Here is a 15,218-nt window from a genome sequence, read left to right on the forward strand (position 1 = left end):
TGAGGTGTAAGAGTGCACCTGGGGAGCCTTGTAGGAAGTGGGGGTGGGGGAGGGTGTGGCTGGAGAAGCTGAGCAGAAGCAGGTAAAGCCCTTGAACTCCAGGCAGGGGAGGCATGGAGGGTTGGAAGCGGGGGGAAGATGTGGTCCTGTGGCTGATGGAGAGGGGGCTGCCACCATTGTCCAGGAGGGAAGATGGTGACCGGGGATGGGGTCGTGGAAGAGGAGAGACAGGACCAGTCAAAGGATAAGGAATGTGGCTGATGGGGTGGGGAGGAGGCAGGTGGTGGTGGGCAATGCTGTGCTCAGCCCGGGGCAGAGGTGGCATCTGGGCTCACTCAGCTCATCAGGCCCGCCCCCTTAGATTTCCTCCAACAGACCCTGCTGCCCAGGGGATCCCCAGGCGTGTGCAGAAGGGGAAGGTGGCAGCTACACGGGGCCTTGCGGGCTCTTCTTTGCCCTTTGTACGTGCTGTTTCCCCTGCTGGGGATCCCTCCCTCTATCCATGAGCTGGGGTCTCATTTTCTGAAGGGGTTCCAGCTAAACATTACCCACTCAGAGAGCTTTCCTGGATCACTATTTAAATAGTGCCTCTGACACCCCCTCCTCCTATCTCCTTTATGTCTCTGACATCCGTCACCATCTGACATTTGTCTGTCTCCCCGGATAGAACGTCAGCTCCAAGGGTAGAGTTTGTTTTTTTTTTTTTTTTGTGGTACATGGGCCTCTCACTGCTGTGGCCTCTCCCGTTGCGGAGCACAGGCTCCGGACGCGCAGGCTCAGCGGCCATGGCTCATGGGCCCAGCCGCTCCGCAGCATGTGGGATCCTCCCGGACCGGGGCACGAACCCGTGTCCCCTGAATCAGCAGGTGGACTCTCAACCACTGCGCCACCCAGGGAAGCCCCAAGGGTAGAGTTTTTGTCCAGCTTGTTTGTGACATCAGCCCCAAGGGCCCATCATGGTGTCCAGTGTCTCACTGAATGCATGAATGAATGAATGAGTGAATGACAGTGATGAAATAAAAATTCACATTTTAAGGGGAGACAAGGAAAATTTAAACATAAAATCTTTCCTCTGCCCTTTGGTCTCCTCCCTCGCCCTCTTGTGTGCATCGTGCATCTGCATTAGGCGTGAACCAGACCTCCCCAACGGCAGAAATACCTGCTCAACCATAAAGATCAATTTTCTCCTTCTGGCGCCAGCCTTGTAACTCCTTAGACGGTGACATTCCTTCCACAATCTGTAAGGGGTCACGACGAGCCACCACTCGCCTTATAGGTGCAGACATCTTCGGTGAACTTTCCATACAATGCTAATATACCATTTTCTTTAAAGATAGAGATGGATGGGCTTCCCTGGTGGCGCAGTGGTTGAGAATCTGCCTGCCGATGCAGGGGACACAGGTTCGAGCCCTGGTCTGGGAGGATCCCACATGCCACGGAGCAACTAGGCCCGTGAGCCACAACTACTGAGCCTGAGCATCTGGAGCCTGTGCTCCGAAACAGGAGAGGCCGCGACAGTGAGAGGCCCACGCACCACGATGAAAAGTGGCCCCCGCTTGCCACAACTAGAGATAGCCCTTGCACAGAAACGAAGACCCAACACAGCAAAAATAAATTAATTAGTTAATAAACTCCTACCCCCAACATCTTCTTTAAAAAAAAAAAAAGATAGAGATGGATGCAGAACAGACTGGTCAGACAACCTGGGGCGATCCTGGGCAGTACTTAATGGTAGTTCTCAGCTTAAATACTTACTTATGACCTTATTAATGCCACTACCTATATTACCTGTATTCTGCCTATTTTACCAGATTATTGTTTCTTTCATTACCAAATGTGTAATCAAGGGACTTCTCTGGTGGTGCAGTGGTTAAGAATCTACCTACTAATGCAGGGGACATGCTTCAAGCCCTGGTCTGGGAAGATCTCACATGCTGCACAGCAATTAAGCCCATGCACCACAACTACTGAGCCTGCGCTCTAGAGCCCACGAGCCACAACTACTGAGCCCATGTGCACAACTACTGAAGGCCGCGTGCCTAGAGCCCATGCTCTGCAACAAGAGAAGCCACCGCAATGAGAAGCCCACGCACCACAGCAAAGAGCAGCCCCCACTCGCCGCAACTAGAGAAAGCCCATGTGCAGCAATAAAGACCCAACACAGCCAAAAATAAATAAATAAAATAAAATAAATAAATTTATTAAAAAGAAGACTTAAAAAATGTGTAATCGAGCCTCAGGTAGATTTAATCATGATTAGGTGACTTGAAACGGTTGATCAAATATATAGTCTTATAAGATCAGTGATTTTAATAGTGTAACTCTAGCTATGGGAAGAAGCAACAGAGGGAACCATTTCCTGGACCATAACGAGCTAGTAAGAGAGGTAGTCCAGAAGCTTTTGGCTACTGTAACAGTCCACTAATAGCACACTGAGTGGCTCTATCCATGAAATCTTTGCCAGACCTGGAATGAGCATTCCTAGCACCATGGGACAAATTGGTCACGAAATGCCTCCCAAACTTTGGTCAAAATTAAGACCGAAAGGGAGGGGATTGTAAAACAAAGAATGTTTATTGCCCACCATCCAGTTCTACAAGAATCAAGTCATTAGCCACTGCAGTTGCCGACCTACAACAAGAAATTCAGGGCGAAGATCAGGATGAGGCACTTTGTGCTGTAGGAAAATTGGCAGAACTGGCCATCGGATAGACAGAGATTTCCAGAAGACAATTTTATGAACTCAGTTTCTTGCATCATCCCATCCTTAGGAAACCACTAAAACCATTAACTAAGATATCTGTTCCTCGAGAACAGCAGCAACCTTCTACCAAGATGAGTACTCAAATATGAAATATGAAAAAGAATATATATGTATAACTGAGTCACTTTGCTGTATAGCAGAAATTAACACAACATTGTAAATCAACTATACTTCAATAAAATTAAAAAAAAAAAGATGAGGGACTTCCCTGGTGGTCCAGTGGTTAAGACTCTGTGCTTCTAATGCAGGGGGTGTGGGTTCCATCCCTGGTTGGGGAACTAAAATCCCACATGCCACGTGGCACAGCCAAAAATAAAAAAATAAAAAAGTTAAAGTTAAAAAATTAATAAGATGACTGGTCGATTGCACGAACTCCCCTTCTCCAAAATCACATCTATACTGGCCTCCCCCTTTACCTCTTCGGAACAGCCCTCAGAGCTCTCTGAGAGACTGTCTCCCAGGTTATAATCCTCAGGTTGGCTCCAATAAAATTCTCCGTTTCTTTCTTAGATTGACTATTGATGAGTTTTTTGTCGCATGAACGAACGATGCACAGGAGATGCACGGGGCTGAACACAGAGATGTGGGAAGTAGCAAGGACTGGGGCTGATTGAAGCCGGACGGTGGTACAGAGGTGGAGGGAGAGGTCCTAAGGGGAAACTGAGGCTTGTGGGGGATGGGGGGTGGGGGGAGGAGGGCCAAGTCCAGCCCTCCTCCCCTCCTCCAACAGGAGGGCTGCTGGAGGAGGGCCCTGCTTCTGTCCATCAAGCCCTCTTTGGAAACAGTTCTGCAGAAGACCGGTAGAGGGCGTACGTGTGTGTCTGTATGACCGTGTACTTGTGCGTGTGCGTGTGTGTTGCATATCTGTGGTGTGTGTCTCTATGTGCGTTTTGTGTGTGTATGGTTTGGTACGCTTATATGTGCGTTTGTGTTTATGTGTGCATGTGATTACGTTGTGTGTATCTGTGTGCACATTGGGTGCGTCTATCTTGCATCTGTAGTCCCACTGTGTGTTGCCTCTGTTTAATTTGTGTGTGTGTTGTGTGTACCTCTGTGCATTTCTGTGTATTTGTCTGTGTGTGTATATCTAAGTGTATGCGTTGTGTACGTGTGTGGTTTGGTGATATCCTGTGGTCTGTATCTTTGTGTGTGTTGTGTAGATGCCTCTGGGTTGTGTCTGTGTGCACGTGGGGCATGTGCAGTTTTGCATTGTGTAGGTATCTGTGGTTGGATAGTGCTGTTTGTCCGTGTGTCTGAATCTTTTTTTTTTTTTTCTTGCGGTACGCGGGCCTCTCACCGCTGTGGCCTCTCCTGTTGCGGAGCACAGGCTCCAGAAGTGCAGGCTCAGTGGCCATGGCTCACGGGCCTAGCAGCTCTGCAGCATGTGAGATCTTCCTGGACCAGGGCACGAACCCATGTCCCCTGCATCGGCAGGCGGACTCTCAACCACTGCACCACCAGGGAAGCCCTGTCTGAATCTTTGTATGTGTGTTGTGTGGATGTGTTTGCATGTCGATTTGCGCTTTTGTGGCATGTGTGTGTGTTGTGTGGGTGTCTAAATTGAGTCTTGGCAGGAACCTAGCATCACACAAGTCGTTGAGTCCCAGTTAGAACATGTAGGGCCACTGGGCACCAGTATGGCCTCGGGCTGGGGCGCCTGGGCCTGCAGAGTTGTTAGAAGCTCTGAAGCTCCAGATTCCATCACAGGCCCAGCCTCTATCCAGAACCCCGTCCTGTGGCCTCCCCACAGCCCAGCAGGACTTGTTCCCAAACTTTCTCTCCTCGTTCCTGTGTCCTCACCGCCCAGCATCTTCCAAGCACCCACCCCCACGTCCCTCCCATCATAAAGGCTATCTCATCTCAAACCGACCTGCTTCTCTCCATCCCCATTGCCACTGCCCCAGGCCACCTCCTCTGGCTCCTGGACCAGGTGACAGCCCCCCGTAGTGTCCCCACCCCCACCTGGCCTCCAAGAAAGTCCCCCAGGGTCCCCACCTCGCAGGCCTCCTGCCATCTTTGCCCACCCAGTGGCCCCCAGTGACCTCTCTCTGTTGCCCACCTGACAACTTTCTCCCCTGCTAAAAATGTTCCTCGCCTGTCACCCAGCAAAACATGCAGTAGGTTCAGGTCCCCATAATTAGCCCTGATCAAGGTTGAGAGGGACATTTGGGGGCCCAGAATGAACAGCCTCAGGCCACCAGAGTCATTCATTCAGTAGACATGTACTGAGGGCTACCTGTCCTCAAGCTGGGGACACAGCATGACAAATGAGGTAACACGGTGCCTGCTCTCTTGGAGTGCACGGTCCGGGGACATTCCAGCCAGGCTCCTCCCTGCTCGGTGGACAGCCTGGCCTAGCCCTGGTTGGTAGGTGGAACATGGGGGCACAGGTGGACGTCTTCCGGAGAGGCAGAGCATCAACCCTGGAGTTGGAAAGCAGCCCATCCAGGAGTTTGGCCCAGGGTGCTCCCCCGCCGAGAATCCCTGGGCGCAGTGGTTGAGAGTCCACCTGCCGATGCAGGGGACGGGGGTTCGTGCCCCGGTCCGGGAGGATCCCACGTGCCGCAGAGCGGCTGGGCCCGTGAGCCATGGCCGTTGGGCCTGCGCGTCCGGAGCCTGTGCTCCGCAATGGGAGAGGCCGCAGCGGTGAGAGGTCCGCGAACCGCAAAAAAACAAAACAAACAAAACACACTTGTTCAGGTCTTGGCCAAGGGCGTGAGGGGGGAAGCGAAAGTGTGAAGAAATTTTCCCCTCCAAAGTCCTGAAGGGCTTTCATTGGGGTGGCGGGAAGTGTGAGGAGTGATCAAGAGACCAAGGGTGGTGGTCAAAAGGGCAGTTTGCCTGAAATGTAGTTACTTTCCTTTGTCAACAAGGAACGTGTGTTCAGGTAATGGGATCATGTGTTTAGAGATGAACCGCAAACTATTTTAAGCACCCAGATGACTTTCAAGTGAACCCGCCTGTTTCCCCTAGAGAACCAGGTCTCTCAGGCCAGGGTTCTCAAAGTGAGGCCCCTGGAGTAAACAGAAGTTCCTAGGAACTTGTTAGAGATGCAAATCCCCGGCTCACCCCAGATCTGCAGCATTGGAAACTCTTGGGGGGTGGAGGGGGACAGCCGCCCCAGTTTGCACACAGGAATCCCCTGGGGACCTCGCTAAAATGCAGGCTCTGAGAGGGTAGTCTGGGGTGGGCCTGAGGGTCTGCATTTCCGACAGGCTCCTGGAGGATGCTGACACCGAGGCCCGGGACCACACTTTTGAGTAGCAAGGGTTTAAAAAAAAAAAAAAGGGTTGGGGACTTCCCTAGTGGTGCAGTGGTTAAGAATCCGCCTGCCAATTCAGGGTACACGGGTTCGAGCACTGGTCCAGGAAGATCCCACGTGCCGTGGAGAAACTAAGCCCGTGCGCCACAACTACTGAGTCCACGTGCCACAACTACTGAAGCCCGCGCGCCTAGAGCCCATGCTCTGCAACGAGAAGCCACCGCAATGAGAAGCCCGCCCACTGCAACGAAGAGTAGCCCCCGCTCGCCACAACTAGAGAAAGCCCGTGTGCAGCAACGAAGACCCAACGCAGCCAAAAATAGAATAAATAATAAATTTTTTAAAAAAAAGGTGTGGAGGGTTGACAAACAACCACCCTCTGTCTGTTTTCTAGACACACAGCTACACCCACTCCTTAACCTACTGCTGTCTACAGCGCAAAGTAGTTGGACAGAGGCTGCTGGGCGCAAACTATTCACCCTCTGGTCCTTTACAGAAAAAGTGTGCCAGCCCCTGGTCTAGAGAGTCTCCCTTGGCCTGATCTCTCCACCCTGATACTCCCCCCACACCCACCTCCTCAGCCGGGGGATGGCCTCCAGCTGCGATTCCGGAAGGTGCCAGCATTCTCCCTACTGCAGCCATACCAGCAGCTCCTTGGGCCTGGTTTATCTTCCCTCTGCCCCCACCCCACCTCCCCATTGTACTATAAACACACTTCGGGGGTCTTCCCTGGTGGCCCAGTGGTTAAGACGCCGCGCTCCCAACGCAGGGGGCCCGGGTTCGATCCCCGGTCAGGGAACTAGATCCCGCATGCCGCAACTAAGACCCTGGAGCAGCCAAATAAATAAATAAATAAATAAAATATTTTTAAAGATAATAATAATAAATAAACACGCTTGGGCCTTGGCATCCCTCAGCAGCCTGAGGCAGGGGCCTGGGTCAAGGTGGGTGTTTTTGTTTTGTTTGGCCACGCTACGGGGCTTGCGGGGTCTTAGTTCCCTGACCAGGGATTGAACCCACACCCTCGGCAGTGAAAGTGCCAAAGCGCCGAGTCCTAATCATTGCACCGCCAGGGAATTCCCGGGTCAAGGTGTTGAGCGGATCTCTGAGGCCCTCACACAAGACACAAGACACGCTTGGGAAGGGGGCTATCTTCATCCTTTATAAGGATTGGGGTGGGGGGGCGGAATCAGCGGCCCTCCAGGGCCCGGTCTCGGGCGATGACCGCCTCCTCGAACTTGATCATGAGCGTGGTGCCCTTGTGCCAGTGCGCCGTGACCTTGGCGGGGAAGCCACTGTGCGTGAGCACCGCCTCCACGATGCCAGCCGTGAAGCTGGCGCAGTTGAGCGTGCTGTTCTCCTTGGGCACGGAGATGTACGTGTTGATGAGCGGCTCCCGCTCGATGATGTAAAAGGTGCGGGCGTCGTCATTGGCCTGCTCCAGCTTGTCGGCCTCCTTGCCGAAGAGCGCCTTCCACACGGCGCCCTTAACGAAGAGCAGGGCGCCCAGCACCTTGGTTTCGCGCCGGGCGCCCTTTTCGCGAGCCACCAGCGCATCCAGAACACGGGCGCCCACCTGGCGGCCTAGCGCGGCCAGGCGAGCCTGCAGCTCCGCCACAGAGAAGACGCGGCTCTGGCAGTGCTGCACCAGCTCGGAGAAGAGCAGCGCGAAGGCGCTCAGGCTCACCTCGGTGCGCGGCCGGGCCAGCGCGCGCTCCAGCAGCGCCGACTTCCCGCGCGTGAAGCGCGCCTCCATGCCGCCGCTGCCCTGCGGGGAGACGAGAAAACGTGGGTGTCAGAGGCGGGAAGGAGCCCCTCTCTACCACCTCCCTGTGCACTCCATCAGTGATTTCCCACGTGGGAAGAGATGAGTAGAAGGAAAGGAGGTACCCACCTGAGCGTAAAGCATACCTCCGTTACGCCTAGCCAGCGACGGCCAAACGGGAGAGGGGGTAGGCTTGTACCTTAGGCGAGGAGAGGATTTGGGAGGGAGAGGGGTGGAGGGGGAAGGTGGGAGGAGAGACAAGAGGAGGACCAGAAGGGGGCGCTCGAAACCACCCCCTCGAGTTCCAGGTGATCCTTGTGCGTTCAAAGCACCGTGCTAAGCCCTCCGCCGCCTGTACGAGTAACCAGAAAACTAGTGCGCGGGGAGGGAGGCGTCAAACCTAGGGCAGGAAGGGGACGAGGACGGGGGCCGTGAGAGTACACTTGCAACTATCCCTCCCCCCGCCATGCGCTCCAGCAGCGACAGCGCTGACTTCCCTGGGTGAAGAGAACTTCCCTGCCTCTCCCCTGCGGAAAGTCAGAGAAACTGGGAGAGAGGAGTAGGGGGTGTGTGGAGACCAACGGCCAGGAGGGTTGGGGGCTTGGGGAACAGGCAAGACACATGGGGCAAGCCAGGAGAGGATGCTGGGAACCCTTCCAAACCCGCACCCTCGGGCAGCACCAATTTGTCATGCACGAAGCATGCCTCTTTGAGTGGGCCTGCGTTTGTAAAAAGACTGGAGGGGCAGCCAGAGAAGGCGTTGGGAACCCCCCACCCGCGTGCTTTCCAGAAAGGTAGCTGCACCGTGGAAAGAGGGAGGCGGCGGACTGTCGGACCCGGGGGTTAGGGGAGCCAGGAAGGGGGGCAGTGATCCTCCCATCACAGGGCGTGAAGCCACAGCTGTCGGTGGCGAGAGACCCGGAAGGGGGTTGCTGGGAGAAAATCCCTAGTGGGTGCTGAGACCAAAAAAAAAAAAAAGAAAAAAAAATGTGGATCAGCGATGGGAATGGCAGCGGATGGGGCGGGGCGGGGAATCCCAAGGTCTCTGAGACACCCCTGCTAAGGGTGGGTTCGGTAGGGGTAACTGAGAACCCCGCCCCCACTACGCAGGCACCTGGCCAGAAGCCGGAAGGGTCTGGGGATGCTGAGAGGGCCCCAACCAGGTCTGCGTGGGGGATGAAAAGACCACGGGAGGGGAATCTCAAGAGCTCCAGGACGCCCCTGCCCCGGTGCGCAGCTGCCTACATGGGGACTGCCCAGCGCGCGAGAGGGGAGGGGGGAGTGTTGAGACCCCTCCACCCGCCTGCCATGCGGTTGGTGAGCTAAGCCGTGGAAAGACCGGGATCCCGCGACCCCGGCCCCGGCCTGGACCAGGCAGAGGGATCGGGAAGGAGCCCACCCTCCTCGTGGTCCCCCGGGGTGGGCCGAAGAGGTATTCCGGGGATCGTGGACGCCGAGACCCTGACCCAGGACCCAAACCCGCGGAGAGGGGTCGGGGAACGGACGCGGCACGGCGCCGGGAGGGGTGGTGACGGGCGGGGTCTCACCGGGACTTGCGGCAGCCAATTCGGCCGAGCTGCTTTACGGCGCCGTAAAAGGCCCGGCGTGCGCAGGCGCCGAGGCGGGACGGGCGGGGCGCGCTCTGTGATTCCCGAGAGTGGCCGCACGGGGGTGCGCGTGTCCGTGCGACCCTACAGAGGGGTGCGGCCCGGGCCAGGGGCCTGGTTGGCCTTGGTTGGCCCGTGATCAAGGGGACAGCGGCACGGGTCGTGCATCTGCTCAGGAGCACACATTTGATGATGGGCACACGCCTCTGTCTTAGGAACATGTGCGTCCTTGGGCATATGTCTACTTGTCTCGGGGGCACACGTATGCCCATGAGAACATGTCCACTTGTCTTAGGGTCCATGCGCATGTCCGTGGGCACAAGTTCTCAGAGGACGTACATCCATGAGCCGTGGGCATAGTACACTTAAAGGACATGTGCCCTCATGAATACATGCCCTGTGGACAGATACATTCACAAGCACAGTACATACTCAGGGGCTCATACATTCGTGGGCCCATGAACACTTAGGGAGACATTGGACATCTCAGGCCACAGACCCTCATGGGCACACACTCAGCGGCGCAGGGACTTAGTGCTCCCAGGGTACACATTCATGGACACACTGGGACCCACTGCGGACATTGGTTCTCCTGCCCCCAGGGTTCCTGGCATTACGTCCACGTGTTCACCGTGTGACCTTTCTCATTCTCCGAGTCTGAACACTTACAGACCCTCCCTACCAGGTTCCAAAGCTCCCCAGCCACACCAATAACAGATCTGAAAGCCGCGTTGTTTCCCCTTGGCCTTTATCATCATGAATCGCGGAATGTGAGGGCAGAAACAAATGGACACATGCGGGTCCATGCTCTGAGCACCCTCAGTGGCATAATCAGGCACACTCCTGTTGACACACACCTGTTCAGGCCGGCACAGCGTGACGGGTGGGTGTGACAGGGCACACGCCCACAATTACAGTGATACATTCCCATGGTGTGCCCACCCCACCCACTCACACCTCCATCACACAACATCCCGCAGGACACACATGTGTTTATGCTGAAATGGGCACGTGTAACACGTGTCACCAACACGCACACCCACAGTGACACACTACTGTGGTCGCCACAGCCACCCACGGTGACATGCATTACACTCACAACACGCTGAAATACACATGTGCATCACATGTACAGTGACATAGGGGTGCACCCCATACTCGCTGTGACTCCCACCTTCAACATTCACCCATAACACCCTCCTGTGGGAAACACTGAAATACCCGCCCTCCGTGAAGTGCTAACCCCGACACATGAGCACATATGCACACACGCAACTCCACAACACATTCACCAAGACACATGATTTTCTACACGTGGGATGAAGCACAGCTTCAGACCAGGCTGGGGCCCCCATTTCCCATCTTCACTGAGAGGTGCTATCTTGTCCTCCGAGGTGTAGCCAGGGCTTTGATGTCTTTTCTTTTATTGAGGTGTGGGCTCTGCGGGGTCGGGGTGGGGGTGAAAGGTGGAGACCCGAGGTCAGACAGATCCCACTCTTGAAAGAGAACCTGGGGCCAAATCCAAGGGAGCCCCTCATCCGCCTCCCCTGGGCCCAACTTACTTGGATTTGGCATCTTCAACATCTGGAGGATTTTCTGTAATGTAGCCTTGATTTCGTTTATGTTTGAGACTGGGGAGAGACAGGAAAAAGCTCAAGTGGGGCTTTCTTAGCTTTATTGGAAGCCTTCTCCCTGCCCAGCCCCCAACCTGGGGTGCCACACAGCCCATGTACTTGGAGTTCCCATGCATTTATATACTCCCCAAGTGACTTGGAGGGTGACATCCATCACCTCTCCAAACCTTGTGCTCTGGAAGGGCGGGACCCCCGCTGTCCCCTCCCCCGACTCCCCAGCACCCAGCCCAATATTGGGCATGGAGGCAAATTCGCCCAGTGGAGGTCTATAAGGGCACCTGTCGCCAGCGTCCTCAGTTTCTGGTTCCCTTCATGGACCTTGCTCTTGACCGTGTCAATGCCCTGCTCGACATCGCTCCAGCGCTGCTTCTCCTTGTCCTGGCACTCTCTCACTGAAAGGGAGACTGAGGGTGTGGATCAGGGTTGTCTGTGTCACCTCTGCTCTCCCTACCGCCACCCCGACCCAGGTCCTTCCCTCACCGTTCTGGAGCTCCCTTCTCAAGACCAGCAGCTCCTGGGACATCTCGGAATCTGTTCAGGATGGGGTGGGGAGGCAAGAAAACCTTAGAATCGCCTCAGGTCTGCAGTTGGGAGCAGCGCTGGACCGCCCCAGCTCCTGGGAACCCCTCCACGCTGCCCCAGCCCCTTCCTCCACCACCAAAACAGAACAAAACACCTCACTCACTCTTCACCAGGACCAAGGCTAAGAGGACGATGCAGGGCAGAGCGAGGAGAACATACAGACTCATCATGGCTCTAGGCAACCAATGGGGGACCTGGGCAGGGTTGGAGGGTGGCTTGGACTGGGCTGGAATGGGGTAGAGGCAGGACAGGTCATCTCCAGGGCCCAACACTGCCACTCAGACCATCAACACTGACTGTAACACCAGCGACAGCTCTTCACCTACACCCACTGTTCCCGATACCATAAGCAGCTGTGGCCATCAATAACACTGCCACCAACATGCCCCCCTTAACATCCCTGTCACCAACACCCACCAACATCAATACCCGTTGTTACCAGCATTGTTTCCATCACCAGGACCTCATCAGCACCCTCATCAGCTCTATCTAGGTGGTTCTGTCCCGATCCACTACGTGGTCCCCTACTCACCATCACCAACACCCAGACCTTCACCAGCACCCCCACCGGCACAATCACATCATCATTATCACCACCTCCTCAAAGCTACCCCCCACCGCTGTCACACACAAGCCTTGATGCCACCACACCCCACACCATTGACCCTGACCTCCACACACTGCCCCTTGTCCCTCCCATGGGCCCCTCCCAAGGCTGTGTGATGTGGGCTAGTGGGCTTACCCTTACTCTTGGGTGGTGAATGACTGCCCTTTGGCTGGTGCTGGGTTTTGAAGGTGATATTCTGATAGGCAGGGTCATCTGCACCTGTGGGCAGGTCAGTGAGAGTGATTGAAGAAAGCTGCCGAGAGCGCTGGGACAGGGGTGAGGGTGGGAGAGGGGCCTCAGACGTCTGGATTCATGGAGCCCTGCACGCAACAAGCTTCTGGGTGTAAAGATAAGGAGTGGGGAACTAAGATCTACATCTTGATTAAGTGGAGAGGATGTGAGTGAACATTTGGGTGATAAACAGACACACACACTCTCTGGGTGGGGGAAGGAACCCTCTGGCCCCCACTTTCAGCTCTTGACCTCTCCCCTCCCCACCCAAGGTGTCTAACCTTCTTTATTGGCTGGGGACCCCCATTTCTTGTCTTTGAAGGCCGCTGCCTGCATCTCGATCTCCTGGTTCATGTAGCTTTCCTCAGCCTCCGAAGTCCCCAGCCTACCAATTTGTCTACACACAACCCCACCCGCCAGAAAGCTTCTGGGCAGATGAGGAAGTCTCTGGGTTGGGGTGGAGGAGAGGAAGGAGAGGTCAGACTCCTCTTTTCAGGGATGCAGGACCCTCCCACCCTGGGACATTCTCACCCCAACCCCGGCTAGAGAGGGATCTTAGGAGACCAGAGGTCTCAGGGAGGACCAAGAAGAGATGCCCATAGACCCAGAAACAGAATCGGATGGTCAGGAACTTGGGGTAGAGGTGTTAACTAATGCAATGGTGATCATCATATTGCAATATACAAATGTATCACATCAACATGTTGTACATCGTAAACTTATGCAATGTCCTATGTCAATTATAGTCAATAAAATAATTTTTTTTAAAAAAGAGGATGGTCAGGAACTTTACAGGAAGCTGTGTGTGTGTCTACCTGGATAAACCTCATCTTCCCATCCCTCTTGCTCTCACGGGAGATGCTGTGGCTCCCCAGAGTCCCACTTTTGGGGGCAGGGGCATCCAGCCTTGGAGGCAGGATTCCTAGGTCCCCACACCTACCTTCCCGCTGCCCTAGTCCCAACCCTCAGCTCCACCCTGAGAAGTTCTACTTCTTCAGGGCCCCTTGGAGGAGAGGAACGGATATGAGGCAATGGAACTAACCACTGGAACTCCACCCCTACATTTGGGACTGACGCCAGACATCACCTTGACTTAACCCCGGAAGTAGTTCGTCCTCCACCTGGAGACCCCTGACAGAGAAACACTCAGAAACACACCCACCCGCATCCACACATCTGCTCGCCTACTCAGACCCACACACACACTTGCACACACACACTCCTGAATACCCCCAGTCGCATATCTGTTCACGTGTACACATGGCATGCTCATTTGCATGCTTATACATATTCATGCGCTCACACTGTCTCCACTCTGTCTAGGTGTCTTAAATCTCTCTTTGTGTCTATCTGACCTTGAGAACTGGGGATTAAAATGAGACAAAGTATATAAGGAAGTTTTTCTTTAAGTCTAGAGCGGTGACTTCTGATAGAGTATAATGTGGATTTTTGGCAGGGTTTTTAAAAATTGAAGTATAGTCAGTTTATAATATTATGTTAGTTTCAGGTGTACAGCATAGTGACTCAATATTTTTATAGACTATACTCCATGGCTATATTTCCCTGTGCTGTACCATATATCCTTGTTGCTTATCTACTTTATACATAGTAGTGTGTATCTCTTAATCCCTTAAGCGTACATTGGCCCTTCCCCTTCTCTCTCCCCACTAGTAACCACTAGTTTGTTCTCTATATCTGTGAGTCTGTTTCTATTTTTTAATATACATTCATTAAAAAATTTTTTTTTATATTCCACATACAAGTGATAACATACAGTATTTGTCTTTCTCTGTCTGGCCGATTTCACTAAACATAATACCCTCCAAGTCCATCCATGTTGTTGCAAATGGCAGAATTTCATCCTTTTTCATGGCTGAGTAATATTCCAGTGTGTGTATGTATGTGTGTATATATGTATATTTATATACATATATACACACATATATATCACATCCTCTTTATCCATTCATCTGTTGATCGAAACTTGGGTTGCTTCCGTATCTCAGCTATTGTAAATAATGCTGCTGTGAACATTGGGGTACATTTATCATTTCAAATTAGTGTTTTCAATTTTTTGGATATATACCCAGGAGTGGAATTTCTGGATCATATATTAGTTCTATTTTTAGTTTTTTGAGGAACCACCATAATGTTTTGCATTGTAGCTGGACCAATTTACATTCCTACCAACAGTGTATAAGGGTTTTATTTTCTCCACATCCTTGCCAACATTTGTCATTTGTAGGCTTTTAAATAAAAGCCATTCTGATAAGTTGAGGGGATATCTCACTGTGGTTTTAATTTGCATTTCTTTAATAATTAGTGATGTTGAGCATCTTTTTATGTGCCCATTAGCCATCTGTATGTCTTCTTTGGAAAGATGTCTATTCAGGTTTTTGGACTATTTTTTAATCAGTTGTTTGTGAACCACATGTTTATTGAGACATTTTACCTTTTTTTGAGGGGGTACTAAGTCTTCAAAACCAAACGTGTATTTACACTTAAGGCACATTTCAACTTGGACTGGCTACATTTCACTGCCATATTGGACAGTGCTGGTCTAGAATATTATAATTTTTTCCTGTTACTGAACTCAGGTTTGGCATATCACCACTCAAAAGCCGATACTCGAGAGACAAGTGTTGGTTGAAAAGAAAAGGTTGCTTTATTCAGGAGGCCAGCAACCTGGGAAGAAGGCAGACTCATGTCCAAAAGACATCTCCCAGCTGCCGATCAGGGGGCAAAAGCTTTTAAAGGGGAGTTTCA

General features: G+C 53.1%; 2 protein-coding genes across 4 annotated transcripts; both read right to left on the minus strand.

The window, feature by feature from the left end:
- Nucleotides 1-7,146: 7,146 nt before the first annotated feature.
- TRAPPC5 (trafficking protein particle complex subunit 5) lies at nucleotides 7,147-9,382 on the minus strand. 2 transcript variants are annotated; one of them, XM_081232921.1, is made up of 2 exons: nucleotides 9,339-9,382; nucleotides 7,147-7,794 (listed from the first exon to the last, which is right to left on the minus strand). In XM_081232921.1, exon 2 carries the CDS (start codon nucleotides 7,780-7,782, stop codon nucleotides 7,216-7,218), a length of 567 nt encoding a protein of 188 aa, XP_081089047.1. In that variant the 5' UTR covers nucleotides 7,783-7,794; nucleotides 9,339-9,382; the 3' UTR covers nucleotides 7,147-7,215. The 2 variants fall into 2 exon arrangements, with proteins under 2 accessions (XP_081089047.1, XP_081089046.1); XM_081232920.1 differs by lacking the exon at nucleotides 9,339-9,382 and adding an exon at nucleotides 7,921-8,134.
- Nucleotides 9,383-10,228: 846 nt separating this feature from the next.
- On the minus strand, nucleotides 10,229-12,849 carry MCEMP1 (mast cell expressed membrane protein 1). Of its 2 annotated transcripts, XM_081233158.1 has the most exons (7): nucleotides 12,734-12,849; nucleotides 12,357-12,440; nucleotides 11,718-11,840; nucleotides 11,513-11,563; nucleotides 11,311-11,436; nucleotides 10,961-11,029; nucleotides 10,229-10,838 (listed from the first exon to the last, which is right to left on the minus strand). In XM_081233158.1, exons 1-7 carry the CDS (start codon nucleotides 12,804-12,806, stop codon nucleotides 10,822-10,824), a joined length of 543 nt encoding a protein of 180 aa, XP_081089284.1. In that variant the 5' UTR covers nucleotides 12,807-12,849; the 3' UTR covers nucleotides 10,229-10,821. The 2 variants fall into 2 exon arrangements, with proteins under 2 accessions (XP_081089284.1, XP_081089283.1); XM_081233157.1 differs by lacking the exons at nucleotides 10,229-10,838; nucleotides 10,961-11,029 and having other exon boundaries at nucleotides 11,093-11,436.
- Nucleotides 12,850-15,218: the final 2,369 nt, after the last annotated feature.

Source organism: Mesoplodon bidens (assembly GCF_964165515.1).
Source record: "Mesoplodon bidens genome assembly, chromosome: 4".
Classification (NCBI taxonomy): Eukaryota; Metazoa; Chordata; class Mammalia; order Artiodactyla; family Ziphiidae; genus Mesoplodon; species Mesoplodon bidens.

Excerpts from the sequence above, each read along its gene's own strand:
- MCEMP1 (XM_081233157.1), bottom strand. The coding sequence starts at position 12,806 with ATGAACCAGGAGATCGAGATGCAGGCAGCGGCCTTCAAAGACAAGAAA. Across the intron at positions 11,841-12,356 it reads TTCACCACCCAAGAGTAAGG|CCCAGTCCAAGCCACCCTCC; the intron begins GTAAGCCCACTA and ends ACCCCATTCCAG. Across the intron at positions 11,437-11,512 it reads GAGAAGGGAGCTCCAGAACG|TCTCCCTTTCAGTGAGAGAG; the intron begins GTGAGGGAAGGA and ends CCACACCCTCAG.